The sequence below is a fragment of the Orycteropus afer genome, unplaced genomic scaffold (genome assembly GCF_000298275.1).
Source record: "Orycteropus afer afer isolate SDZICR_OR568_19922 unplaced genomic scaffold, OryAfe1.0 scaffold00507, whole genome shotgun sequence".
Taxonomy (NCBI): Eukaryota; Metazoa; Chordata; class Mammalia; order Tubulidentata; family Orycteropodidae; genus Orycteropus; species Orycteropus afer.
The window spans coordinates 984,804-1,010,424 of NW_006922094.1; the positions used below are offsets into that span (position 1 = coordinate 984,804).

Sequence of the window (25,621 nt, forward strand, 5' to 3'; positions counted from 1 at the left end):
GACGGTGACGGAGCTCTTGGCCGGCATGCCCGACCCCACGGGCGACGAGGTGCACGGCGAGCAGCCTGCGGGGGCCGGCGACGACGCAGACGGCGAGGGCGCAGGCGACGCGGCGGAGGGCGTCGGGGACGAGGAGGCGGCAGTGGGCGAGGCCGGGCAGGAAGGCGCCGAAGGGGCCGTGGTGGCGGCCGAAGGCGGGCCTTTCCGGCCAGAAGGGACTGGCGGCCTTGGGGACATGGGCGACACGACACCAGCCGAGCCACCCACGCCAGAGGGCTCCCCGATCCTAAAGAGGAAGCTGGGGGTGAGAATGTGGGCGTGCGAGGGCTTCAGCATCTTGGAGAGAAATTGGGGGTGGGAAGGAGGAACAGCGCCTCAGAGAGGAGACAGAGACCGGGGTGGGGATGAACAGAGTGGACAGAGAGAGCCTGAGAGACAGGCCCACAGAGAGAGAGACGCTCCCAGAGAGACACAGAGAGAAAGAGACTCAGAGCCGGAGACCAGGACAAAGGCCCTCGCTAAACATGTGGTGCTTCTGGGAGAGACCCGGAAACCGAAATGGAGGGGAAAAGGGACAGTGACACTGGGGCAGACAGATCCTCAGAGATGCGCATGGTGGTGGGGAGTTCAGACCCCCGTGGGTGTTTCTGTGTGTGTGTATGTGTGTGTGTGTGTGTGTGAGAGAGAGAGAGAGAGAGAGAGAGAGAGCGCGAGAAGCTACCGGAGTTTCCCCTGGCTTTTGGTTTCCGTTGTCAGGGTGATAGGATGCTCTGGGGGTGGGGAGGGAACAGCTCCACTTGGAGTCAGCCTGATGCTGTACAGGGCTTTGGGCAAGACACTCACCCTGTCTGAGCCTCAGTTTCCCCTCTGTAAAGTGGAAATCATAGTCCCTCTTCCTTCTGGTGTGTGGGGGCGTGTAAAGCTTAGATTGCCCACAGAAATGAACAGAAGAAGGGAGAGAGGACCAGGCAGGTCAGCACTGAGATGTGCTTGTGTGGGGCTTGGAAACCCTGACGCTTGCCCTGCACCCAGGTGGAAGGAGAGGAGGAGAAGCTGCCCACAGAGCCCCAACCAGAGCCGGAGCCTGAGCCAGAGCCTGAGAAAGCCGAGTGAGTGGCCTTGGGGCCCCTGGGGCCTAGGTCCTGTCACCGCCTTCTGGGCAAGAAGCCCTTGAGGTCAGGGCGAGAGGCTGTCCTGGGCACCCTGTGTTCTCATCGTCACCAGCCTGCGCACCGAGAGGGCTCAGTGAAAGGACAGGTAGAGGGCGACTACTCCAGCCGTTCCTGCCGTCTGGAACACTTTTCCCATGCTTCACTTGAGTCTCCCACCTCCTTTCTGTCCTGGTTTTTACATCTCCTCCAGGAAGCCTACCTTGATTTTAAGATAAAGAAATGTCTCCTCTGGTCTCCCACAATCCCTTGGGCTTCTCCAGCCCTACCCTGCCCACTCTGGTTCACTCTGGTTCACTCTGGACCCCTCAGTCCAGTCTGCCTTTCTGACTGGACTGGGGAAACCCATGGGAACAGAGCTGTCTTACCACCCAGTATTGGGCCAGACATGAAGTGAGTCCCTAGTGAATGGTTTTGAATGAATGAATGAACGCATTCCCTGGACACCTCCTGATCTCTCTGTATGTCCTGCCCTGCAGTGCCGAGAATGGAGAGAAGGAGGGAGTCCCAGAACCTCCACCAGAGCCCCCCAAGAAGACAGAAGCTTCCTCACCCCCTCCAAAGAAGGAGGAAGCCAAGGGTGGGGGTATGGAATTCTGGGAAGAACTGGAAGTGCAGAGGGTGAAGTTCTTGGTGAGGACCCAACAGGGCACTGAAACTTCCCCCACCTTTTATGCCCACCTTCCCACCCTGTTCTTGAGCGCCACCTGCACCAGGTGTATCTCTGAGAGAACCCAGGCTGGGAGAGGGCCGATGTCCCCAGCTAGACCCAGGACCTGGGCACATGGCAGCATTTTCAGGTGGTCCTCCCCTGACTATCATCCCCCTGCTCACGTTCCTCATTCCAGCCCCCACACCTTTGGTCATCTTGGGACAGTTGTCTAGATTTCCCATCCCCTGGGGGAGGGGGGGACAGTCTTCTACTGTCTGCCCCTCAATCCAACTGAGGTCATGGTTCTGGTCCTTCCACCATGGGCCAGTTCTTGGCTCTCAGCCTTCTGGTCTGAGTCTCTGTGTCCCCCTGAGCTCCTCCATGGGCTGCAGGAGAGTTGGGGTAGGGGGGTTGTTGAGGTCTCATGGTTCCTGGGGTAGAGCTCATCTTCTTACCCAAGCCAAGAAGGAAGGGCGTTTGGGAGGGCAGGGCCCAGGGCTCTGCCTGTCTTCTCTCCCAGCCCAGTCTGACATGAACATGTTGGATGGAAAGTGGTTCAGTGGAGATTCATGGGAGGAATGAGGGATGGAGGGAAAAGGGAACAGAAAAAGAGGAAGCGAGAAATGGAAGATGTCCCTTGCCTGGGGTAACGTCATGTTGGAAGCAGTATAGCAGAGCGGTTGAGAGTGTGCTTTGAGAGCCTGACTGCCTGGGTTCAAATCCTAGGTCTGCCACTTTCCAGCTCCCTGACCTTAGCCAAGATCCCTCACCTCCCTGCAGCCTCAGTTTCTTCATCTGTAAAATGAGGCAGTACATAGTAGTACCTATTTCATGGGATTGTGATGAAAGTTAATGCACTCGGCCACTAACCAAAAGGTTGGAGGGTTGAGTCCACCCAGAGGCACTTGGAAGAAAGTCCTGTTGATCTACTTCCCAGAAATCAGCCATTGAAAACCCTGTGGAACAAAGTTCTACTCTTATATGCATGGGGTTCCCCTGAGAAGGAATTAATAACAGCTGACATGTATAGAAAGCCCTTAACCCAGGTCGTGGTGTTCAGTAAGCACTTAATAAACAGTAGGTTGTGGGACCAGGTGTTGAGGACCCAGGTGCTTTGATTATGGGTGGATGATGGGATGAATTCCAGACCGTGAGATTTCTCTTTCTCTCCCTCTCCTTGTCTTAGAACTACCTCTCTCGGAACTTTTACACCCTGCGATTCCTTGCCCTCTTCTTGGCGTTTGCTATCAACTTCATCTTGCTGTTCTATAAGGTGCTGGACATGAGGATAAAGTTCAGGCCCTTATCCAGGCGTGGGGTGGGAGGGTCAGCCCCAACAAGCTCCCACGGCCCCTGCAATGAAGGGACAGGTATTGGGTGGGGTTCCTAGGAGGGTTTGGGCTGGACACCTGAGTCCTGGGTCCCCCGTAGGAGCGAGTGTGGGTATCTGGGTTCATCTGGGGCAGATGCCCAAGCATGTGCAAGGGTTAGGCATGCACCCAGATGTGAGTTCCATGCCCAGCCCTACCACTGGCTAGCCCTGTGCCTCTGTGTGCACATTTTCATCTCTCTGTAACACCCACTCATTCAGTTAGAGTGCTTTGCTGAATTCAGCTGAAGAGAAATTTGTAGGGAAGAGGAAATGGGCATCTCACAGAATGGAAGGAAAGGGTTGAGAATCAGGCCTCTGAAAAGACAAAGGGGCATTTGAGATCATGCCAGGGATCTAGATAATAGAACACAGGGTCTCTTGGGTAATCTAGATAACAGGATAGAGGCATAGTAGAATGATAGGAACATGGATACTGTGGAATCGAACCCTGGCTCCACAGCTCACTCCTGCATGATATCAGGCAAGCTGCTTAAACTCTCTGTGCCTCAAGTTTCCTCATCTGTAAAATGGGGATGATAATAATATCTATGTTTTAGAGTTGTGGGGATTAAAAGAATTAATATGTGTAAAGCAATTAGAACAGTACCTAACATATAGAAAATGCTGTATGCATGTAAGCTGCTATGATTCCTAGTGTTAATAGTCATGGTCAGTTTTTTAGGACTCCACTATGAAGACAAATCAACTCTACCTCTTTTCAGTCCTCCTGTCAGTCAGTTCAATACTCAAACTCCCAGGACAGAGTCTGATTTGCTAGCTAAGGTCCTAGGCCTGCCCCTTGATCTTGATTGACAGTTCCACCAAGACTGTATCTGATGGGGCACCAATCTGCCCTCACTGATGGAAGCTGCTAATTTTATTAGTGGGTTCTGAGTCTGGCCAACCAGGTGTCAGGACACTGGAGTTCCTTCCCTGACTGACCTCTGTCCCTACTGCAGGTGTCCGACTCTCCACCAGGGGAGGATGACATGGAGGGTTCAGCAGCAGGGGCCGTGTCAGACACAGGGTCTGGCGGTGGCTCTGGCTGGGGCTCGGGGGCCGGTGAGGAGGCAGAGGGTGACGAGGATGAGAACATGGTGTACTACTTCCTGGAAGAAAGCACAGGCTACATGGAGCCTGCGCTGCGGTGCTTGAGCTTGCTGCATACGCTGGTGGCCTTTCTCTGCATCATTGGCTACAACTGTCTCAAGGTGGGCGTGAGCACAGTTCTGGGCAGAGGCTCGGGATGGAAACCTCGTCAGTGGCTGGAACTAAGGACCCTGGGGCTGGGAAAAGAGTTAGGGCTGGGGCTCTGACGGGGAGGCCTTGGCCAGGAGGGCTGAGGAACTGGGCTCAGGACTGGGTCTTGGCGAGGATGATACTCAAACTAGGAATTGACACAGGCGCTAGCTGAGGAGATGGGTGTTGGACTATGTGATCCTTGCCCTGCACACGTCACTGTATTGACGTATTGATCAAGAAGCAGACTTTGATTGGAAGTACTGATTTTCTGCGTGTTGGTCAGTTGGTAAATCAAGATCTGTGGGGCTCTTTGGGGTCTCAGATAGAACAAGGCTGCTAAGGGGGGGTGTGGGCTCTGAGGTGGAGATACTGGAGGTTTCTGATGCCCCATAGGTGTGTTAGGAGAGCTTCAGTTTGGATTCTATGTCTGAATCCATGATTGTAGCGAATCTTGACACTTTCCAATTGGATGAACACTTCTGTTTTGACTTAGAATTTTTGCATATGTTATTTCCTGTGCTTGGAATGGTTGGCTTATCCACACCCTTTCACCTGCCTCTTTTGACTCGTCCTTAAGTTTTGAGTCAGGACCAACTTGATGGCAGTGGGTTTGGTTTTTCTGACTTTTTTTTGGTAATGTGATTTGAGTGAAAATTTACAGAGCAAATGCATTTTCCATGCAGGAGTTCATACACATTTTGTTTCATGACATTGACTGCAATCCCCACAATGTAACAGCTCTCTTCCCACTTTCTCCCTGTAGTTACCTCTTCCCTGTGTCCTTCTTTCCCATGCATTCCTGCTCCCTGAGCGATCTCCCTGTGCAAATACTGCCCTTCTGATCTCCCATGGTTGACTGTTCCAAGGAGTGTGTCTACCTGCTGTAAATGTTCACCCTATACACCTGTCTGTTCTTTGGCTGGAAGCCACGGGAGTGAGTTCAATTCCAGACCTGAAGGGTGACGCTGGGTCATACCCTTGGGAGTTTCCCCAGGCTCTGCAGACCAGTAAACCTGGTCTTTTTTATGATTTTCAGTTTTGGTCCACATTGTTCCCCTCCTCTACCCGGGATCTCCTTTTTTTTTTGGCTTTTAAGGTCTGAGTTCAGACCTTTCTTTCTTGGGAAACCCCACGCAGCATTAGGCTTGTCCTCGGGCTCCCTTCTTCCTGCCCTGACCACTCCAGGAATGCTCCTCTGATGTGGGGTCTCACACAGGCTCCAGCGAGATCTGGTGGCTTATGCAGAGGCTGTGGACTCACTGAGGTGCCTGATGCCAGGTCCTTGTCCCTGCTGCACAACCTAGGTGCCCCTGGTGATCTTCAAGCGGGAGAAGGAGCTGGCCCGAAAGCTGGAGTTTGACGGCCTCTACATCACGGAGCAGCCTGAGGATGACGACGTTAAGGGGCAGTGGGACCGCCTTGTGCTCAACACGCCGTATGGACCCAGCCCCACCTCAGGGCGGGCAGGGGGGAGGGGGCTAGGTTTCCACTGCAGCCGGGTCCTGGGCCGCAAAACCGGGAGTTCCAGTCTCTTCTGGGCACTAACTGCTTCCTCCCAAGCCTTAGTCCTCCTCTCTATAACAAGACACATTGCCCTCACATCAAAGTACCTGTGGGGGTGCTGGTGACACGTGCAGATTCCTGGGCCCCAGCCCTGGAGGTTCCGGGTTAGTGACCTTGGGGTGAGGCCTGGGAACCTGCCTATTAAACTCCATGCACAGCACCCCCTCTTCCTCCAAACTGTGATTCTCACCCAGGTCCCCTGAGTGGGAAATATGGAATCATTTGGTTTGCCAATTGGGCCTGGGGGTGGGATGAGGGCGCGGAAGGCCTTTGGACCCCACCTACACCCCCCTGTCTGAGGTTCTTAGTACAGCTATAATAGCGATACCAAAAGTGGGTGGCTTTCACTAACAAAAATTTAAAAGGAGCCCTGGTGGCACAGTGATTGAAGTGCTCAGCTACCATCCAAAAGGTTGGCATGCCTTTTTCTTTTGTTAATTGTGATTTTAGTGAAAGTTTACAGAGCAAATTCATTTTCTCCTTTTTTTTTTTTTTTAAATTGTGATTTGGGTAAAAGTTTACAGAGCAAATTCACTTTCCATACAGCAGTTAGCATACACTTTGTGTCATGACATTGACTACAATTTACCCCAATGCAACAGCTCCCCTCCCACTTCCTCCCCATAGTCACCTCTTCCCTGTGTCTATCCCTCTGTGCACTCCTGCACCCTGAGCTGTCTCCCTGTGCTTACACAGCCCTTCTTTCTCCCATGATTGTTCTCTCCAAGGAGTATATCTATCTCAGGTAAATGTTCAACTCATATGCCTGTCTTTTGTTTGTCTGGAAGCCACAGGTGTGGGTTCAGTTCCAGACCTGAAGGGCGGCTAGGGGCCAGAGTCTCAGTGGTTCCATCCGGCTCTATCAGACCAGCAAACCTGGTCCACCCCCCTTTTTTTTTCCAAATGATTTTGAGTTTTGTTCCACATTGTTCTCCCATTCTATCCAGGATTTCCTACATAGATCCCCCTCCGAGTGGTTGACAATGGTAGCCAGGCACCATCTAGTTCTTCTGGTCTCATAGTCGTATAGGCTGAGGATTGCATGGTGTACCAGTCGCTAGGACTAATTCTTTCCATGAATTTTTGATTTTTTTCATTCTCCTTTGCTCTGGACGAGGAGAGACCCATTGTTGCATCTAGATGGTTGCTTGCAGGCTTTAAGATCCCAGTCGCTACTCACCAAAATAGGATGTGGAACAATGTTTTGTGCAGTATGTTTTGCCAATTGAGCTTGATGTCCCCTGTGACTATGGTCCTGAGCCCACACAGGTCCAACTACTTGCTCCCTCTGGGTAGCTGGCTGTGACCAAGAAGTGACTACAACCTTGTCCCTTGTCAGCTCTACTATATACCTGGGAATTCTTACAGAACATAGCAATACACTTGTAGAAACATTGTCTGGCATGCCTTTTCTCTTATCCCCTCTTGAAATCCACCAGGCACTTCATGGGAGAAAGATGAGGCAGTCTGCTTCCATAGAGATGTATAGCCTTGGAAACCCTGTGGGGTGGTTCTGCTCTGCCCTGCAGGGTCACTAAGAGTTGGATTTGACTCAGCAGCAGTGGGTTTTAGGAGTCTGGAAGTCTGAATTCAGGGTATCAGCCCTAGGGGAGGCCCGCTATCTGTTGGCTCTGGGAACAATCCTGGTGTCAGCCCTGGCTGCCATCCTTGGTGTCCTTCACTCATAGGCCGGTAGGCCTCCATTGTCTTCTGACAGTGTGGTTGGACACCCTGTGCTTGATCTCTTAGATCTCACACAGGGTTGGTTTCAAGCACACCCCATGCTGATAATGGCTACACTGACATAAAACCCTGTTCCCAAATGGGATTACACCCCTAGGTATGTGGTTGTTGTTAGTTGCCATCTAGTGGATTCTGACAGCTATATCCGTTGCCTGTGAGGGGATTCCAACTCATGGGGACCCAATAGCACAGGGTAGAAGTGCCCTGTAGGGTTTGCAAGGCTATGAATCTTTATGGAAGCAAAGCCCAAACCAAACCCACTGTCGTTGAGTAGATTTCGACTCACAGTGCTCCTAGAGGACAGTACAAATACCCCCTAGGGTTTGCAAGGCTGTAAATCTTTATGGAAGCAGCCTGCCTCATTGGAACAGATGGTGGGTTCCAACAGCCACTGCTCCTCTGACAGATATAGGAGTAAGGCTTTAAAATACATGTTTTGGGGAGACATGACTCAGTCCATAGCCCCCACCCAGCTCCGTTGTCACCCACAGCAAGTCCCACTTCATATGTTCATGCAGTGGGGCTTTGTGGTGATGGGGCATTTCTCCAGAACAAGAAGCCCTCCCTGGAGACAGAGCTGGGTTCAAACCCTGTGTCTGGCATACCCCACTGCAACTTCACAGCCAGTCACTTCCCCTCTTTGTGCCTCAATTTCCTCATTGTAAAGTGGGCATTAATAACAACACCAACTCCACAAGAATCTTGCCGTGATTAACATCATATCTGGGGCCCTGAAGCTGTTCATCTGACCATAAATTCTAGATAAGGATTGGAAGTTCCACCCAGTAAAGCTGGTATGAGGAGGAAGGAAGATAAACCACATTTGTGGCACAGAGGTTAAGCATTCTGCAGCTAATCAAAAGGTCAACAGTTCAAACCTACCAGCCTCCCCACAGGAGACCAACATGGCAGTCTGCTTCCATATAAATTACAGCCTAGAATTGAATCAACTCCATGGCAGTGAGTTTGGTTTTTGTTTGTTTGTTGAAGCACATCCTACATGATCATTGTCACCACCATCAAAGGCACATTTAAACTCCAACACATTCAAGTTCATGTGCAAAGGAGAGAGACAGAAATAGCTGTTTGAAATAGTGAGTGTTCAAGATCTTGATTTCTAAATACATTTTCCTATGAAGAGGAACCAGCTCCTTGGAGAAGTGGCCAACTTCAGGGCGGGGCTGAGGAAGTACAAAATGAGCCTAGATTATCACGCAGGGTCAGAACGTGATGACGTGCTCAAGAGGAAGTGCAGGCATGCCTCAGGGACCCCGGAACCCCCCAGAATGGTCTCCCACTGGACAAGTCAGGGACCATTTGAGTATCGATAAGGCTAGGAAGTGCATTGAATTTAAACATCAAACAGGTTTAAAATCATCAACTCATAATAAATCTCCACATCACAACCAAGCCGGTGCTGTCGAGTCAATTTGGACTCACAGCACCCCTAGAGGACAGAGTAGAACTGCCCCATAGGGTTTCCAAGGCTGTCAGACTTTGTGGAAGCAAAGCCCAAACCAAACCCACTGTGTTTTAGTGGATGCCGACTCACAGTGCCCCTAGAGGACAGAGAAGAACTGCCCCATAGGGTTTCCAAGGCTATAATCTTTATGGACGCTGACTGCCCCATCTTTATCCTGTGGAGTGGCTGGTGGATTTGAACCACTGAGTCAGTTAGCACCCGAGTGCTTGACCACTGTGCCACCAGCGCTCCTTCAATCTACACACCCATCCACTGCCATCAAGTCAGTGCCAACTCATAGCGACCCCCATTGGGTTTCCAAGGTTGTAAATCTTTATAGAAGTAAATTGCCTCATCTTCCTCCCACAGAGCAGCTGGTGGGTTTGAACCACTGACCTTCTGGTTAGCAGACAAATGTCTTACCCACTATGCCACCAGAACTCCTTCATCTACACACACACACACCCAAAAAAACCTTACTGGCCACCTTTACAGGAAGCTAGGGCATCAACTTATCACTTTGAAAACTGGTAAATAAAGGGCAAGAATCACCAAATAAAACACTGTGGGAAAGCACACCACCCCCCTGGAGCGGGAGACAGAGCCGGGCCGCTGGCTTGGACTCCACACCACCTTCACGCGCAAGAACTTCCTCACGAGTGTGCCTCTGGTGTCCTTTCACACATCCTGGCTCTGAATGCAAGCCTCTTGAGCTCCACCGAAGATGGCAGTGGGGTAGTGGTTGATCTTGGGGGAGCTTTGCCTGTCACAGGGTATTTAGAACTGGCCCCTGAGTGACCTGTGCCCACCCTGGGCAGAGTGCCCTGGGAAATCAAGTAGTGGAACCCAGGCCCCTAGTAAGGAGGAGAATTTCACATCACCCAGGCCTGGTGGGGGCTCCTCTCCCTCTCCCTCTCGTATCTCATGGTTTCTCTCTCTCGGCAGATCTTTCCCCAGCAACTACTGGGACAAGTTTGTGAAGCGGAAGGTGAGAGGACATAGATGGGGACCTGGAAGGGCCTCCCAAGCCAGGTCCCTTGCCACTGTCAGTCCATCCAAGCTCTGCTGGGCACTTGCTGTGCGCCCTTGGGCAAGGGGCTTTGGCTCTCTGAGAAGTGTCGTTTCCCCATATGGAGATGGGCATGATTACCACCCCCCTCAAATGCAATGGTACATGTGAGGTGCATAGACCGTGCCTGGCACAGAGCAGGTACTCAGTAAATATTCAAAAAGTTAAACATAGAATTACCATGCGGCCTAGCAATTGCACTCCTAAACCCAAGAGAATTGATAACAGGGGCTCAAACAAATCCTTATACCCGAATGTCCACAGCAACACTATTTGCAATAGCCCAAAGGTGGAAAAAACCCAGTGTTCATCAACAGATGGCTGGATAAACAAAATGTGGTATCTTCAGCCATAAAAAGGAATTGAGTCCTGATCTGTGTTAGAATGTGAATGAACCTTGAAAATTCTTTGCTAGTGAAAGAAGCCACGTACAAAAGTATATGAAGCATGTAGAATAAGTGAATCCATAGAAACCAAACACAGGTTAGTGGTTGCGGGTGATGACAGTGTTTTGAAACTACATGGACAGAAGTGGTGGTTGCACAACATTGTGAAGGTACCGAGTGCCACTGAATTGTTCACTTAACGATTAATTTTACATTACATGAATTTTATCTCACAAAAAAAAGCTATGAGGGAGGAGGTGAGGCAAGTGTTTTAGGTGCGCAGACCCCGGCGCCAGGTAGCCTGCCTTTCCACTCCTCGTTGGGTCATCCTTCCATGCCCATTTGCTTCATTAGAAGTGGGTTCATAATTGTGCCGAACTCACAAGGTTGTAGTAAGGATTAAATGACCTACTACGTGAGCAATACATGTCACATATATATTGGAAGTCTAGGTAAGTGTTGGCTGTTACTAGCATTCATTCATCCTACAAAAGTTAATTGAACACCTACTGTGTGCCAGGAATGGTTTTAGGGACCTGGGAGCCAGCAGTGAGCAAGTCAGTGATTCTGACCTTCCGGTAGGAAAGCCAGACCGTGAACACATTTACCGTGCTCAGGTGGTGATAGATGTGGTAGGAAAAAAGTACACAGTGAAGAGACTGGGGGATGTTGTATAGGTCAGGAGAAGCAGTTTTATGTAGGGTGGTCAGGAAGGCTGTTGTTGTTATGTGCTGTCGAATAGACCCGACTCCCAGCGACCCCTCCTTGGGTTTCCAAGGCAGTATCACTACGGAAGTAGATCGCCCAACCTGCCTTCTGAGGAGTGGCTGGTGGGTTTGAACAGCCAGCCTTCTGGTTAGCAGTCAAATGCCTTAGGCACCATGCTACCAGAGCTCCTGAGATGACCCGGCTACCTGGCAGGAGTGGCTGGTGGGTTTGAACTGCCAGCTTGTGTGTGGCAGGTGACTGCCTGAGGCCTGAGGCCATCCCCTAGGGCCTCAGGAAGGCTGAGGAAGGCTCCTTATTTAATAAGGAGGTGAGGGAGTGAGTTGGGTGGAAATCTAGGGCAACAGTGTCCTAGGCAGGGGGAGCAGCTAGTGCAAAGGCCCTGAGGCAGGAATGTAGTTGAGAAACTGCAGGGAGGCTCCTGGGCTGGAACAGAGTGAGCGAGGGGGCCAGTGTGAGGAGATGAGCTCGGAGAAATGACAGGGGCTGAATTGTACAAGCTTCCTTGGCTGTTAGCTGCTAGTGCTGGTGAGTCAGCCCCTATCTTGTGGTGAGCCCATGCACGACGGACGAAACAATGCCCAGTCCTGAGCCATCACATCTCCATGACTGGTCGCAGCTCAGACCTTTATAATCCCTGGGGTTTTTATTGGCTGGTTTTCAGAAGTAGCTCTCCAGGCCTTTCTTCCTGGTCTTAGTCCGGAAGCTCTGCTGAAACCTGTTCAGCATCATAGTGTCATGCGGCCTCCACTGACAGGCAGCTGGGGGCTGTGCATGAGGTCCATAGGACTGGACTCGAACCTGGGTCTCCCACATTCTACTACTGAGTCACCTCTCCACCTCCCTTCCTTGTCTGTCACCCTAAAAATAAGCCATTATCCCACTAAGCTGGCTAATGAGGTTCCCTTTTGGATCCTCCCATTGAGGATCTTACAGAAAGCTCTGATCCCTCTCCCAAGGGGGGAAAATGCATCTGCAGTTTCCCGCACAAAGCTCAGGGTGTCCCCAGAAACCTCCACTTCTGCCCCCGCCACAGCCCCTCGCCCTGGCTATGCCCACACTGCCCAAGGTTCCCCCGTGCAGGTCCTGGACAAGCACGGCGACATCTATGGGCGGGAGCGGATTGCCGAGCTGCTGGGCATGGATCTGGCCACACTGGAGATCACGGCCCACAACGAGCGGAAGCCTGAGCCACCACCCGGGCTGCTCACCTGGTGAGCCAGGCGGCCCTGCTGTGCGGGCCTGGGGAGGCCGGGAGGTGGCCAGGGCTGATCCCTGGAATCGGGTTCTCTCTACCCATACAGGCTCATGTCCATTGACGTCAAGTACCAGATCTGGAAGTTCGGGGTCATCTTCACAGACAACGTGAGGGGAAGACCATGGTGGTGGTGGTGGTGGTGGTGGTGCTGGGTTCTAGGATGGTTGGGGGACTCTAGCCCCAGGTCCCTGACCAAGGAATGTCTGCTTCTGATCTCATGGTTCTCTCTGACCTCCCAGGGTCCTCATACCCCAGAGTGCTCTCTGTCCCCCAGAACATCATCTGACTCCCCCAGAGGCTCCTGAATCCCATGACGACTTCCTTCTACAGGGCTCCCCCGTTCCCCCAGATGCCTTCTCCCTCACGTGTGTCATCACTCCTGAGTGCCCTTGACCTTCAAATTCTCCCCAACCAGGGATAGCCCCTGACCCTGAGCACTCAGTCCTAAATGTGCCCTGACTCCCTGAGTGTCCCAGGTTGTGTCCTCTCCTAGACATACCCAAGAGACTTGAAAACAGTGACTCAAATCCTTGGATGTGAGTGTTCCCAGCAAGAGTATGTTGTTGTTGTTGTTGTTGTTGTTATGTGCCATCGAGTCGGGCCCGACTCATAGCGACCCCTCCTTGGGTTTCCGAGGCAGTATCACTACGGAAGTAGGATTGCCCAACCTTCCTTCCGAGGAGTGGCTGGTGGGTTTGAACCACCAGCCTTCTGGTTAGCAGTCAAGTGCTTTTAGCCACTATGCTACCAGAGCTCCTAGCAAGAGTATAACATTAGCCAAAACAGTGAAAACCACCCAAATGTCCACACCAGCTGAACGGGTAAAAAAAATCGTGGTCATCTATACAATGAAATATTATTCCACCATAAAAAATTAAGTCCCGATGCATCTGCAACACGGATGCACCTCAAAACCACCGGCTAAGTGACAGAAGCCAGTCACAAAAGGTCATGTACTGAATGATTCTGTTTAATGAAATATCCAGCATAGGCAAGTCCATAGAGAGAGGTAGGAGCTCTGGGAGCATAGTGCCTAAGGCACGTGACTGCTAACCTGAAGGCTGGCGGTTCAAACCCACCAGCCACTCCTCGGAAGGAAGGCTGGGCAATCTACTTCCATAGTGATACTGCCTTGGGAACCCAAGGAGGGGTCGCTTTGAATTGGGTCCATCTCAACGGCACACAACAACAACAATAATAGAGAACAATAGAACAAAAATACAACAACAACAACAACAACAGAGAGAGGTGCAGATAGTCTCCCCGAGTGCTCCCTGCGTGCTCCCTGACTCTCACCCTGTGTGCCCACAGTCCTTTCTATACCTGGGATGGTACATGGTGATGTCGCTCCTCGGGCACTACAACAACTTCTTCTTTGCTGCCCACCTCCTGGACATTGCCATGGGGGTCAAGACACTGCGTACCATTCTCTCCTCTGTCACCCACAACGGGAAACAGGTATGGACAGGATCTGGCCAAGGATGGAGGGCTGGGCTAGGGTGGGAGCTTGGCAGGGATGAGCCAGCAGGCTGGATCGGGCTGAGGGGCCAAGGGTCAAGGGGTGAGGAGTGACAGAGGACTGGTGAGGGCTAAGGTTGGGTGGGCGGGCTGAGCCACTGATGAGTGTGGGAAGTGAGGCCCAGGTGATGAGGGCAAATGGGCTGGACCGAGGTAAGGGCTGGCAAGGCTGAGTGTGGGAGAGGGGAAGCTGGGCATGGAGGTAACCTATCCCCTTCCTGTCCCAGCTGGTGATGACCGTGGGCCTCCTGGCAGTGGTGGTCTACCTGTACACGGTGGTGGCCTTCAACTTCTTCCGCAAGTTCTACAACAAGAGTGAGGATGAAGATGAGCCTGACATGAAGTGTGATGACATGATGACGGTGAGCACCCCGCTCTCCCAATGCTCTGGGGCAAGTTTCTGACCCTCCCAGATCCTTAGTTTTCCCATAAGTAAAATGGGCTAACAGTAGTACTTGGCTCATAGACTTGTGCGAGTTGAATCAACTTACAGATGTAAAGTACTTTGAATAATGCCAGGCACAGAAGTGTTAGCGTTCCTCCCCCATGGTGACGAATGGTTAGGATGCTTGGCTGCTGATGGAATGGATGGAGGTTCAAGTCTGCCTGGGGGCACCCTGGAAGAAAGGCCTGGCGATCCCCTTCTGAACAATCACCCACTGGAGACCCTTTGGGGCCCGGTTCTACACTGACACACGTGGGGCTGTAAGATTGTGACTGGTTAAATGTTAGCCGTCATTTCGGTGTTGAGTGTTTTGAAGTATTATTAGTGGAAAGGAGCTCAGGCAGAGTGCCTCTGCCACTTTGTTGTTGTTGTCGTTGTTAGGTGCTTTCGACGATTCCGACTCATGGTGACCCTACGTGCAGCAGAACGAAACACTACCCTGGCCTGTGCCTTCCTCACAATCCTTGCTGTGCTTAAGCTCGCTGTTGCAGCCACTGCAGTCATACACAGACATTGTTTCACTGCTGTTCATAAGGTTTTCTAGTGGCCAGTTCTCTAAGAAGTGGATGGCCTTGTCCTTCTTCCCAGTCTGTCTTAGTCTGGAAGCTCCGCTGAAACCTGTCCACCATGGGTGACCCTGCTGGTATTCGAAATAGTGGTGGCATCACCTCCAGCCTTACAGCAACATGCAAGCCGCCACAGTGCGGCAAACTGACAGATGAGTGGTGCCACTTACAAGCTCTGTAATTTGGAGCAGGCCACTCAACCTCCCTATGTTTTTGTCTCCTTTTTTTTTTTTTTAACAGGTGTTTAACAATAGTGCCCATCTCATAGGGTTGCTTTTAGGTCCAACTTGTTGTTGTTGTTGTGATGTGCCGTTAAGTTGGACCCGACTTATAGCGACCCCTCCTTGGGTTTCCGAGGCAGTATCACTATGGAAGTAGATTGCCCCATCTTCCTTCAGAGGAGTGGCTGGTGGGTTTGAACCGCCAGCCTTCTGGTTAGCAGTCAAGTGCCTTAGGCCCTATGCTACCAGAGCTCCTTAGGTCCAACTAGTCCTCCCTAATCATCTAAGGCATAAAAGAATAATTCCTGGCATGTATTAAGGATTATACAGATGTTAGCTCCTATTATTAACATCTGTAATTAAAAATGTCACCCAAAGTCCCAGCAGGCAACCCATGTTTCCATTTTTTTTTTTTTTTTTCTATTCTATTCTATTAATGGTGGTCACAACCCAAATTGATTTCAGCCTTCAAGTGGGCCACAGTTGAAAGGGTCATTTCAGAGGACTGTCTCAGAAAGGGTCCTGTAAGCCAGCTCATGGGTCCTCTGCTCTCAGAACTAAGCCCAGCTCCCAGCCTGGCATCTGAGTCCCCACCAGACTTGGTCTTGCCTGCCCACAGCTTTGTTCCCACAAAGTCACTGGCCTCAACTCTTACCCAGGACAACCTGGGTTCTCTCACTTCTGGGGGACACAGAGAGAACAAGTGTGGAATCTTCCCCAAGTGCCAGTGGACTATGGCTCCCTTCTGCTTAGAACCTTCTTGTAACTCCAGATAAAATCCAGGCCCCTCACCAAGGATCACAAGGCTCTGATCCCTGCCCAGCTCGTCCTCTTTCAGTTCCTTTAAGGCTGTGAGTTTCCTCCTGACTCAGGCCCTTTGCACCTGATACTAACTCTGCCCCGACACGAAGCCTGAGCTACACACATAACCCTTTACCTGACACGTCACCTTTCAACATAAATGCCACCTCCTACAGGAAGCTCTCCCTGGTTGGACCTGCAGAGCTCTGCGACTGGGGCCTACCTCATCTCTCTCCCTGCTCATAGGAGCTCTGTTTTCCAGCCTCTCTGAACCTCTTTCAGTTCCTCACAGCTGCAAAATGTATTCTTTCCTCCCCCATGGTGGTGTAGCATGTGTGGTTTTCTCTGCCTGGAACTCTCTCCCACCTCCCCTTCACCTGACACCTTCTTCAAGTTTCAAATCACACGTTTTGTCTTTCAGGAAGCCTCACCTGATCACCCAAGTTGGGTCAGAAGCTTCTACCAGCCTCTCAAAGCTTCCTGAACCTTCCCCATCCCAGCCCTGACCCCTCTGCCTATACCTTCTCGTTCCCAGCCTGTCCCATCCACTTGCAACTTCTCTGTCTGGGCCCCAGCCCATCCACATATGGTCTCCCTCATCCCAGCCCCACCCCTCCACCTGTTCTCTCACTATCCCAGCCCCAGCCACTTCTGGGCTGTCGCATGTCTACAAGGCCGGTGAAGGCTGGCCCAGGGCCATCTGGGTCACTGCTGTGTCTCCAGCCCTGGTGGGTTCTTGGTGAATGTTGGATGATTGGATAAGTGACTGCTATGCTCCCCCTCTTCCAGTGTTACCTGTTCCACATGTACGTGGGTGTCCGGGCTGGCGGGGGCATCGGGGATGAGATCGAGGACCCAGCAGGCGATGAGTATGAGCTGTACCGGGTGGTCTTTGACATCACATTCTTCTTCTTCGTCATTGTCATCCTACTGGCCATCATCCAGGGTCAGTGCTGGCTGGGGTCACGGGAGAGGGGACTCTGCCCAGAGGCAGGCTCACCCATGCCTAAGAGTGCAGGCCCAGTATCTAGTCTGACTGGATTCACATCCTGGCTCTGCCTCTCTCTACTGTGAGACCTTGGCAAGTGACCTCTTTGGGCCTCAGTTTCTCTGATGTTAATGATATTAACTAACCTTATAGGGTTGTTATGAGGATTAAGTCAGTCGTTCAGGATCTGGTACATAGTACCAAAACCAAAACCAAACTCACCGATTTTGATTCACTCGATTTCGGCTCATAGCGACCCCCTTTGGGTTTCCAATGTGGTAAATCTTTAGGGGAGTAGATTGCCCGTTCTTCCTTCCAGAGTGGCTGGTGGGTTTGAACCACCAACCTTCTGGTTAGCGGTCAAATGCCTTAGGCATTGCACCACCAGAGGTCCTTGGCACATAGTAAGTGCTCAGTAAATGCTAGGTGGTGGTGTTCTCAGGAAGCAGGAATGAGATTAGGGAGGTAGCGGGTGGGAGGCAAAGGCCCAGAGGTGTACAGCTGGGGCAGTGGAGGACCCTGAACTGGGTCAGAGGTAGGACACTGACCTGCGTTCTCCCACCCCAGGTCTCATCATTGACGCTTTCGGTGAGCTCCGAGACCAGCAAGAGCAAGTGAGGGAAGATATGGAGGTGGGTCATGCCCGGAGTGATGAGCGGGATTTAAGGATCATTGGGAGGTCAAATGGGCCTCAACTCTGACCAGTCTTCCATCATCCACAGACCAAGTGCTTCATCTGTGGAATCGGCAGTGACTACTTCGACACGACACCACATGGGTTCGAGACCCACACGTTAGAGGAGCACAACCTGGCCAATTACATGTGAGCATAGGCCCGCGAGCCAATCAGGAGGATGGGGGTGTGGCCGCCGGCCGCTAGGGGCAGATGATGTGCTTTGACCTGTTGGGAAGGGGTGGGGAAGGGGTTGTGTAGTATCGGTGGGGGTGGGTGGGTAGGTGTGGTGAGTTCCCAGCCACCCAATCAGGAGAAGGGTGGTCCTGACAAGTCTCCCACTGCCCCCTGCCCACAGGTTTTTCCTGATGTATCTGATAAACAAGGATGAGACAGAGCACACGGGTCAGGTAAGGGAGTGCCAATGGGGGGGTGGTGGTCAGGGCAAAGAGATTTCAAGTAGACCCCAAACCAAACACCGTTGCCCTCTGCTACTCACGGACTCACAGGGACCCTGTGGCACAGAGTAGAACTGCCCCATAGGGTTTCCAAGGCCATACTCTTAGAAAGCCCTAACCAAACCCACTAAGTTGGACTTGATTCGGACTCACAGTGTCCCTAGAGAACAGCATAGAGCTGCTGCACAGGGTCTTCAAGGCTGTAATCTTAATGGAAGCTGACTGCTACGTTTTCCCCCCAAATCTGCTGGTAGGCTCCAACAGGGCACGGTAAAGAGAGCATGTAAGTGTTTCAGAATGTGACCACCTGGCTCTCCCCACTCCCTGAAATTCTAGGAATCTTATGTCTGGAAGATGTACCAGGAGAGATGTTGGGATTTCTTTCCGGCTGGTGACTGTTTCCGCAAGCAGTATGAGGACCAGCTTAGCTGAGACACCCCCAGCTGGCCCTCTGCTCCCACCTCAAGTGCCTTATTCTCATGGCAAGCCCCTTTACCCCTCACCCCTCCTTTCTCCCCAGGCAGCTGGGGGAGAGGTGACCACGTACTGGAGAAATAAAGCCCATGCTATACCCCGACACCACTTGGATGAGTTATTGGATATTTGGGGGGGATAGGCCCCAGAAATTCTGCTTTCCCTTCTGAAAAACAAGAGGACAGCAGAGGTTGAAGTCATGTTTATTTGCAGACAAGAACATGGCACGACCACCAGTGTGTGTCTGTTGGGTGTGGGGGTGTGTGTGTGTACACAAGGACTGATTCCTGACCTCCCCTCAGGGATTCACTCCTGGATGTAAAGGTTACTAGGGGCAGTGGGGTCATCTGCTGGGCGTGTCTCCACCACCACAGGCCTGGGGAAGGAAGGGAGAAGTCAGTTTGTACATTCATTCATTCATTCATTCATTTATTCCTTCACAAAGTAGTTCTAGAGGCTGTGTCAGCCCAGTGCTGAGCTGCACAGTGAATGTGCTGATGTGGTCCCTGCCCTTGCGGAGGTCACGGCTCTAGTGGGAGCCCAACATGACTCAGCGAGTGAAGACGGGTGCAACGAAGCATGGGGTGGATAGCAGGGACACCTAACTTGGGAGGCCAGTTAAGGCTGCCCCAAAGGATGGACAGTGATGCTGCAACCTGAAGGAGACTCAGGAGGAAACTTAGTGAAAAGGGTAGAGAAGAGCGTTGTGGGCAGAGGGAACAGCTTTGAGGTGGAGTGCAAAGACCTCAGGGTAGAAGGGAGCTGGGGCTTGGCTGGAGATGGCACGGCCTTGTGGGCTGTGGCCAGCACTGGGTGTCTGTCTTGAGGCCACAGGGAGAGTGACACAAATAGAAACAACTATCCTCCCCCCCACAGCCTGTCAAAAGGACACAGGGGCTCCTTGAAGGGGCTCCCACTGGCTAAATCTGGGACTATTTGTGTATCAAAATAAACAATGATAGGAATAGAGCATAGCCCAAAGAGTAAAATGGAAACCCTTGAGACCATGCTGACTGAAACAGACAGTAGAGAAGGGAAAGCTCTTCCCTACAGGAGAATGCCAAGTAATAAATGCAGGAGTGGGAGACCAGAAAATCACCATTCGGTAGAAGCCTCCTAACAGTTACAAGCCAAACCAAACCCACTGCCATCGAGTCGATCCCAACTCACAGCGACCCTACAGGACAGAGCAGAACTGCTCCGTAAGGTTTCCAAGGCTGTAATCTTTATGGAAGCAAAACCCAAATCAAACCCAGTGCTGTCAAGTTGATTCCAACTCGTAGCTACCCCTCTTGAGTTTCCAAGGCTATAAATCTTTACAGAAATAGATTGCCCCATCTTTCTTCTATGGAGTGGCTGGTAGGTTTGAACCACCAGCCTTCTGGTTAGCAGTCAAATGCCTTAGGCATTGCACCACCACAGCGCCTTCCTTATAATAATTACAAGGTTCAGGCAAAAATCATCAATGGATGCTGAAACTAGTGGGTGCAAGTCTAATGAGAGACAGTGTACTTACAGAGTCTCAGTGGATCTCCCCAAAAGATACGTATTATTATTATTATTATTACAAAGGAAAAACGAGCAACTTTACAGTAGAGAAACCTAAAGGCTCCCCCTTAACTGAATGATAACACCAGTGATGTGACAAACTGGTGTCCTGTACCTCCCTGAGAGGATGCACTAAGAAGCACACAGCATCACTTTTTGGTACTCATGCCCAAAATGCATAACCTGCAAACCTCAAACCTACCTATCTGAGGGACATTTACAAAACAACCCTCCTGCACACTTGGAAAAGTATCAAAGTCATGAAAGACAAAGTCTGAAGAACTGTCGCCAGCTACAGAAACATGACTCCTAAATGCAGCCTGTGATCCTGGACCGGAAACAATTCTTTTGTGATAAAACACATCATTGGGACCAACTGGTGCAACATGAACAGGTGTGTGGATTAGAAGGTAGTGACAGCTCACTGCTACTTTCTTCCTTTGAGGGCTCTGATGTGGCTGTGTCAAAGGATGTCTTTGCTTTGATTTAGGAAATATACACTGAAATGTTTAGGAGTAAATGGACACCATGTTTGCAACTGACCCTCAAGTGGTTCAAAAAAAGAGAGAAAGGAAGAGAGAAGGATAAAGCAAATGTGGTGGAGTTTTTTTAAAACAAAAATAAAAAAAAAATTTCAAAGCAGGACAAAGACCTAAGAATTATAATAGGAAAGCTGTATTGAGCTACCTGAATTTGTGATGTTACATGGGTTAGGCAAGAGTTTTTGTGGTTGTTGATTTTTGTTGTTATTGTTCTTTATGAAGAAAAAAGGTTACTTTTTTTAAAAAAAAAAAAAGTTAACATCTGGGAAATCTTGATGAAGAGGATTGTTTTTGCAACTTCTCTGTAAGTCTAACATTTGTCAAAATCAGAAGTTAAATATAAAAAAATAAAAATACCCCTTGTGGTGATGTGGTGAGACCCCTGAGACTATGGCCCCTAGTTACCCTTCAGGTCTAGAACTGAACTCACTCCTGTGGCTTCCAGCCAAACAACAGACAGGCATATAAGGTGAACATTTACATCAGGTAGATACACTCCTTGGAGTGATCAATCAATCATTGTGGGAGAACAAAAGGGCAGTCTTTGCACAGAGAAACAGCTTGTGGGTGGGAGTGCATGACAGGGAAGGACACAGGAAAGAGGGAACTATGGCGAGGAAGTGGGAAGAGAGCTGTTACACTGTGGAAAATTGCAGTCAATGTCATGAGACAAAATGTGTATAAACTGCTGTATGGAAAATGAATTTGCTCTGTAAACTTTCACCCAAATCACAATAAAAATTAACGAAAAAGACCCCATTGGCTGCTGTGGGGTGGAGTGGGGGAAAGGACAATAGGGGACAGGGTGGACATAAAGAGACCAGGTTAAAGACTGTCTGGGTCAAAGATACAGGTGAGTGGGGACACCTCAGGATGTCCTCTCCACATCAGAAATGCCCCTCTCAGGTCCTTCTGTCCCCCAACCCCCCTCCAGATCATACCTGGGGGAGCCAAGAAGACGGAATGTGAGGGTGGGGTCTCGCAGCTCCTGCAGCAGCTGGGGGAAAGGAATGTGCGTGTCAGTGTCTAGCAGGCCCCTGCCCTCTCCCTAGAAACATGGAGCAGAGGGAGATGTCTGATATCTAGCCTCGGGTCCTGGATTAGTCAGTCTTACCAATACCTCTCACCAGCTCTGTGATCCCAGGCAAATTCCTTAACCTCCCTGTGCATCTGATTACTAATGGGGAAACCATACTACCTACCTGATCGGTGACTGAACATGAACTGAATTAACTGTAAGGGTAGAGTCCAACACAGCGCCCAATGAGATAAGCACCTTATCGTTTGCACATGAGGAAAATGACCATGGGAAAGTTAAGTCATTTGCCTAAGGCCCCTTTGCTGGGTTCCAACCCAGGCTGTCTGGTCCATGCACTTAAACACACCCACATATCTCGATCTTGACCCCTACTTTACATTTAGGGAGCTAAGGCTCAGGGAGAAGCAAAATCCCTCGTATAAGATCCCAGAGTGGAATGGGATGGGAGGAGGACTCAAGAGACCATGGGGTGAGAAGACCTGTCTGAACTGAGACCAGAGGAAGCTTCTCCCCCAGATCTTCACACCCTGCCTCAGTCCCCCCAGGTCTTCACACCCTGACTCAGTCCCCCCAGGCCATCTGACGATGTGGTGACAGCCCTGGCAGGGGGTCGGGGGGACTTACCTGGTCTGAGCCCAGGGCCCACACCTGCACTCCATGCTTCCAGAAGGCCTGGAGTCGACCCCCAACCATAGCTGGGGCAAAAGCAGTGCTGTCACTCGTGGCCATCACCGAAGCCTCCACCTCCCACCCCGAGGCCCCACATCCCTGCACATACCCACCGCCTCCACGGCTTCACTCATGGGGATCTCTGGGGTGCGAAGCCCCCGGACTGGAGACCCTTCCGGGGTCACCAGCTTCAGAGAGCCTGGGAGGGGGTACAGAAAAGGCCTTCAGAGCTGTGGGCAGGGCTTAGAGGGTCACGGAGAGACCAGGCAATAGATTCAGTGTGAGAATCAAAGCTGGTGGCGGGTGAGGTCTGGAGGAGCTCAGCGTTTCAGAGAGGCAGAGAGGGGTTTGGGGGCACAACGCTGGGGAAAAGGTTCTTACCGTCCATCAGAACCATGACCATGTCTTCCTCCACCTGGGTCACCTGCACTGGTCCCTTATGCTCTGTTTCACAGAAGAGGGCTCAAGGTCTCACCCCTCCCCAAGACTAGTCAGTCCCTTTCCTTCCCTCAAATACAGAAGCTAAGCCCCACCCACCAACCAGTGACGATTCTTCATTAACCTCACCCATTAAATAAGACCTGCCAATGTGTGTGTGTGGGGGGGGTGGACAGGCTCCACCCCTTTCTCACTAACGCCCCGGGGCTAAGCTCCGCCCAGCCACCCCTCTTAAACTGACCAGCCCTGCCCCTCCCAGCAATCCAGTTCTCCGTCGGCCCGCTCACCGGTGCTCATCTCCCCCAACCAGCAGGACAGAGCGCCGAAGCGCACGGTGTGGAAGAGAACCGACTTCTCCGGCCTCCCGGGGCTCACGCCGATGCACACGGCGGGTAGCTCGGAGCCTGGCCCCGTCAGCAGCGCGAATACCCGCAGAGGGGACGGCAGCGGGAACAGCACCTGCTACGGGTGGAACAGAAAGGGGCGGGCTTGGAGGTACACTGTGGGGAATTGCGGTCAATGTCATGAAACAAAATGTGTATGAACTGCTGTATCAAAAATGAATTGGCTCTGTACACTTTTCACCCAAATCCAAATAAAAGTTTTTAAAAAAGGCAAGAATCAAACTGAGAAAGATTGAAAAAACAAAAAAGTCCAGCCTTAGAAACCCGATGGGGGTCGCGATAAGCTGGAATCTACTCGCTGGCGCTGGCGGTGGGTTTCACTGCTTTTAGAAATCGCGGGCACTGGCGATTGAGAGGCAGGTCCGCGGGGGCATGGCCTCAATGAGAGACGCCCTGGGGGTGGGACAGGGCTGAGGATGAGGAATAACTATGCCCAAGTGTGTAGGATAGGAGCTCTGGCACCATAGTGGCTAAATCACTTGACTGCTAACCAGAAGGCTGGCGGTTCAAACCCACCAGCCACTCCTCGGAAGGCAGGTTGGGCACTCCTACTTCCGTAGTGATACTGCCTCGGAAACCCAAGGAGCGGTCGCTATGAGTCGGGTGCCGCCTCGATGGCAAACAACAACAAGTGTGTAGGATGGAGTTCAAGGGTGAGGACAGGCTCAGAAAGGCGGTCCTCCAGACCAAGCCGCAGGTAGGTAGGGCTTTAGGGCGATTGGGGCGGGGCTCAAGTGGAGGTGTGGCTTCGTAGCGCTCTAAACAAAAGCGCAAAAGGAGGGAGGCTAGCCCGGGCATCCCCACCATCCCCAGCCTCTGAGGCCCCCTACCCGGACAAGCAGAAACTTGTTCATGGGCTGGTACCACTGGAGCAGGACCACGGACGTCTCCAATGCCCCACACAGGAACGGGCCCCCGGAGCTCGCACCTTCCGCTGTGGGGGTGAGTAGGAGCGGGTCGGGATTAGGCCCCTCCCCTCACCTGGGCTTTGCCCACCGCACATCTCCTCCCACACCCTGCCCTAACTCTGCATCCTTCTCAGCCCTGCCCCTGGCCCAGGGAGTCTCTCACCCACACAACACGCCCGGCAGCCTTTGGTGTCCTGGATCTTGGTGGAGACCATGTTCTTCCTGCAGAAGGCAGCAGGCGTGAATGGGGGAGGGAAGGCAGTCGGGAGGGTCACCAGGGCCCCTGGTGCCATTAGGAGCTGATACCTTGCCAACAGCCGGTGGGGGCTGATGTGAGCAATGGGGCTCCCCGCTCTGCTCTCTTTGCGTTCCAGCAGGCCCAGGACGCTGTGAGAATACAGGTGGGGGGTCTTTCCTGCAGTGCGTGTGTTCATCGGGGGAGACAGAAGTTACAGGACCTCCACCGCCATCCCTTCACTCAGCCCCATCTCTTCTTCTGAAACTCCCCAGGCTGCAAGTCTTAAGCTCTTCCGCTCATTTCTTCTCCTCGCAACCCAGGGTGCAAACCGTTAAATGCTAAACTACTAGACTAGTTGGCCGCTGGAACTCACTCAGAGGTGCCTGGGAGACAGGCCTGGCCATCTGCTTCCTAAATGCCACAGCCTTGAAAATCCTATGGAACAGTTCTACTCTGCATGCATGGGGTGACCAAGTCAGTCAACTGGATGGCAGCCAACAACATGGTGTAAGCCGTTAAGTTCTCAGTGGTTAACCAAAAGGTTGGGAGTTTGAGGCCACCCAGAGGTGCCTTGGAAGAAAGGCCGGGTGCTCTGCTTCTGGAAAAGTCAGCCATTGAAACCCCCCAGGGTGCAGCTCCGCTCTGACAGCCATGGGCTGCGATCAACTTGTTTGCAGCTGGTTTACTGGCAGGCCAGCCCCGTCTTTGGCTCTGGTGAACAGTGGTGAATAAAGGGAACATGTTTCCTACCCTTGAGGAGCTGCGGATGCACTGAAAGAATAACAATAATGTTGCCTGTGAGTCAATTTCCACTCATGGCAACTCCACACGTGTCAGAGTGGAGCTGCACTCCATGGGGTCTCTGAGGCTGGGACCTTGAAGCAGAGCACCAAGCCTGTCTCCTGAGGTGTCTCGGGGTAGGTTTGAACCTCTCATCTTTCAGCTGTTTCCAACCACCCAGAGACCTTTGTAGGAGCTCTGGTAGCATAGTGTCTAAGGCACTTGACCGCTAACCAGAAGGCTGGCAGTTCAAACCCACCAGCCACTCC

General features: G+C 51.7%; 2 protein-coding genes across 2 annotated transcripts in view; one reads left to right on the forward strand and one right to left on the reverse strand.

The window, feature by feature from the left end:
* Positions 1-18,744, forward strand: part of RYR1 (ryanodine receptor 1) — a 163,748-nt gene extending 145,004 nt beyond the window's left edge. Inside the window, exons 91-106 of the mRNA XM_007955540.1 lie at positions 5-304; positions 1,033-1,109; positions 1,649-1,802; positions 3,008-3,094; positions 4,153-4,404; positions 5,740-5,870; positions 10,149-10,191; positions 12,468-12,598; positions 12,689-12,749; positions 13,954-14,100; positions 14,388-14,522; positions 16,983-17,139; positions 17,749-17,813; positions 17,904-18,004; positions 18,213-18,264; positions 18,649-18,744. Of these exons, the coding sequence (XP_007953731.1) occupies positions 5-304; positions 1,033-1,109; positions 1,649-1,802; positions 3,008-3,094; positions 4,153-4,404; positions 5,740-5,870; positions 10,149-10,191; positions 12,468-12,598; positions 12,689-12,749; positions 13,954-14,100; positions 14,388-14,522; positions 16,983-17,139; positions 17,749-17,813; positions 17,904-18,004; positions 18,213-18,264; positions 18,649-18,744 (1,989 nt within the window). The remainder of the gene's footprint in view (positions 1-4; positions 305-1,032; positions 1,110-1,648; positions 1,803-3,007; positions 3,095-4,152; positions 4,405-5,739; positions 5,871-10,148; positions 10,192-12,467; positions 12,599-12,688; positions 12,750-13,953; positions 14,101-14,387; positions 14,523-16,982; positions 17,140-17,748; positions 17,814-17,903; positions 18,005-18,212; positions 18,265-18,648) is intronic.
* A 348-nt stretch (positions 18,745-19,092) lies between these two features.
* Positions 19,093-25,621, reverse strand: part of MAP4K1 (mitogen-activated protein kinase kinase kinase kinase 1) — a 20,228-nt gene continuing 13,699 nt past the window's right edge. The window contains exons 23-31 of the mRNA XM_007955510.2: positions 24,641-24,749; positions 24,498-24,556; positions 24,257-24,360; positions 23,310-23,484; positions 22,966-23,028; positions 22,694-22,783; positions 22,540-22,610; positions 21,818-21,873; positions 19,093-19,162 (exon numbers count right to left, since the gene is read on the reverse strand). Coding sequence (XP_007953701.1) covers positions 19,093-19,162; positions 21,818-21,873; positions 22,540-22,610; positions 22,694-22,783; positions 22,966-23,028; positions 23,310-23,484; positions 24,257-24,360; positions 24,498-24,556; positions 24,641-24,749 — 797 coding nt within the window. The remainder of the gene's footprint in view (positions 19,163-21,817; positions 21,874-22,539; positions 22,611-22,693; positions 22,784-22,965; positions 23,029-23,309; positions 23,485-24,256; positions 24,361-24,497; positions 24,557-24,640; positions 24,750-25,621) is intronic.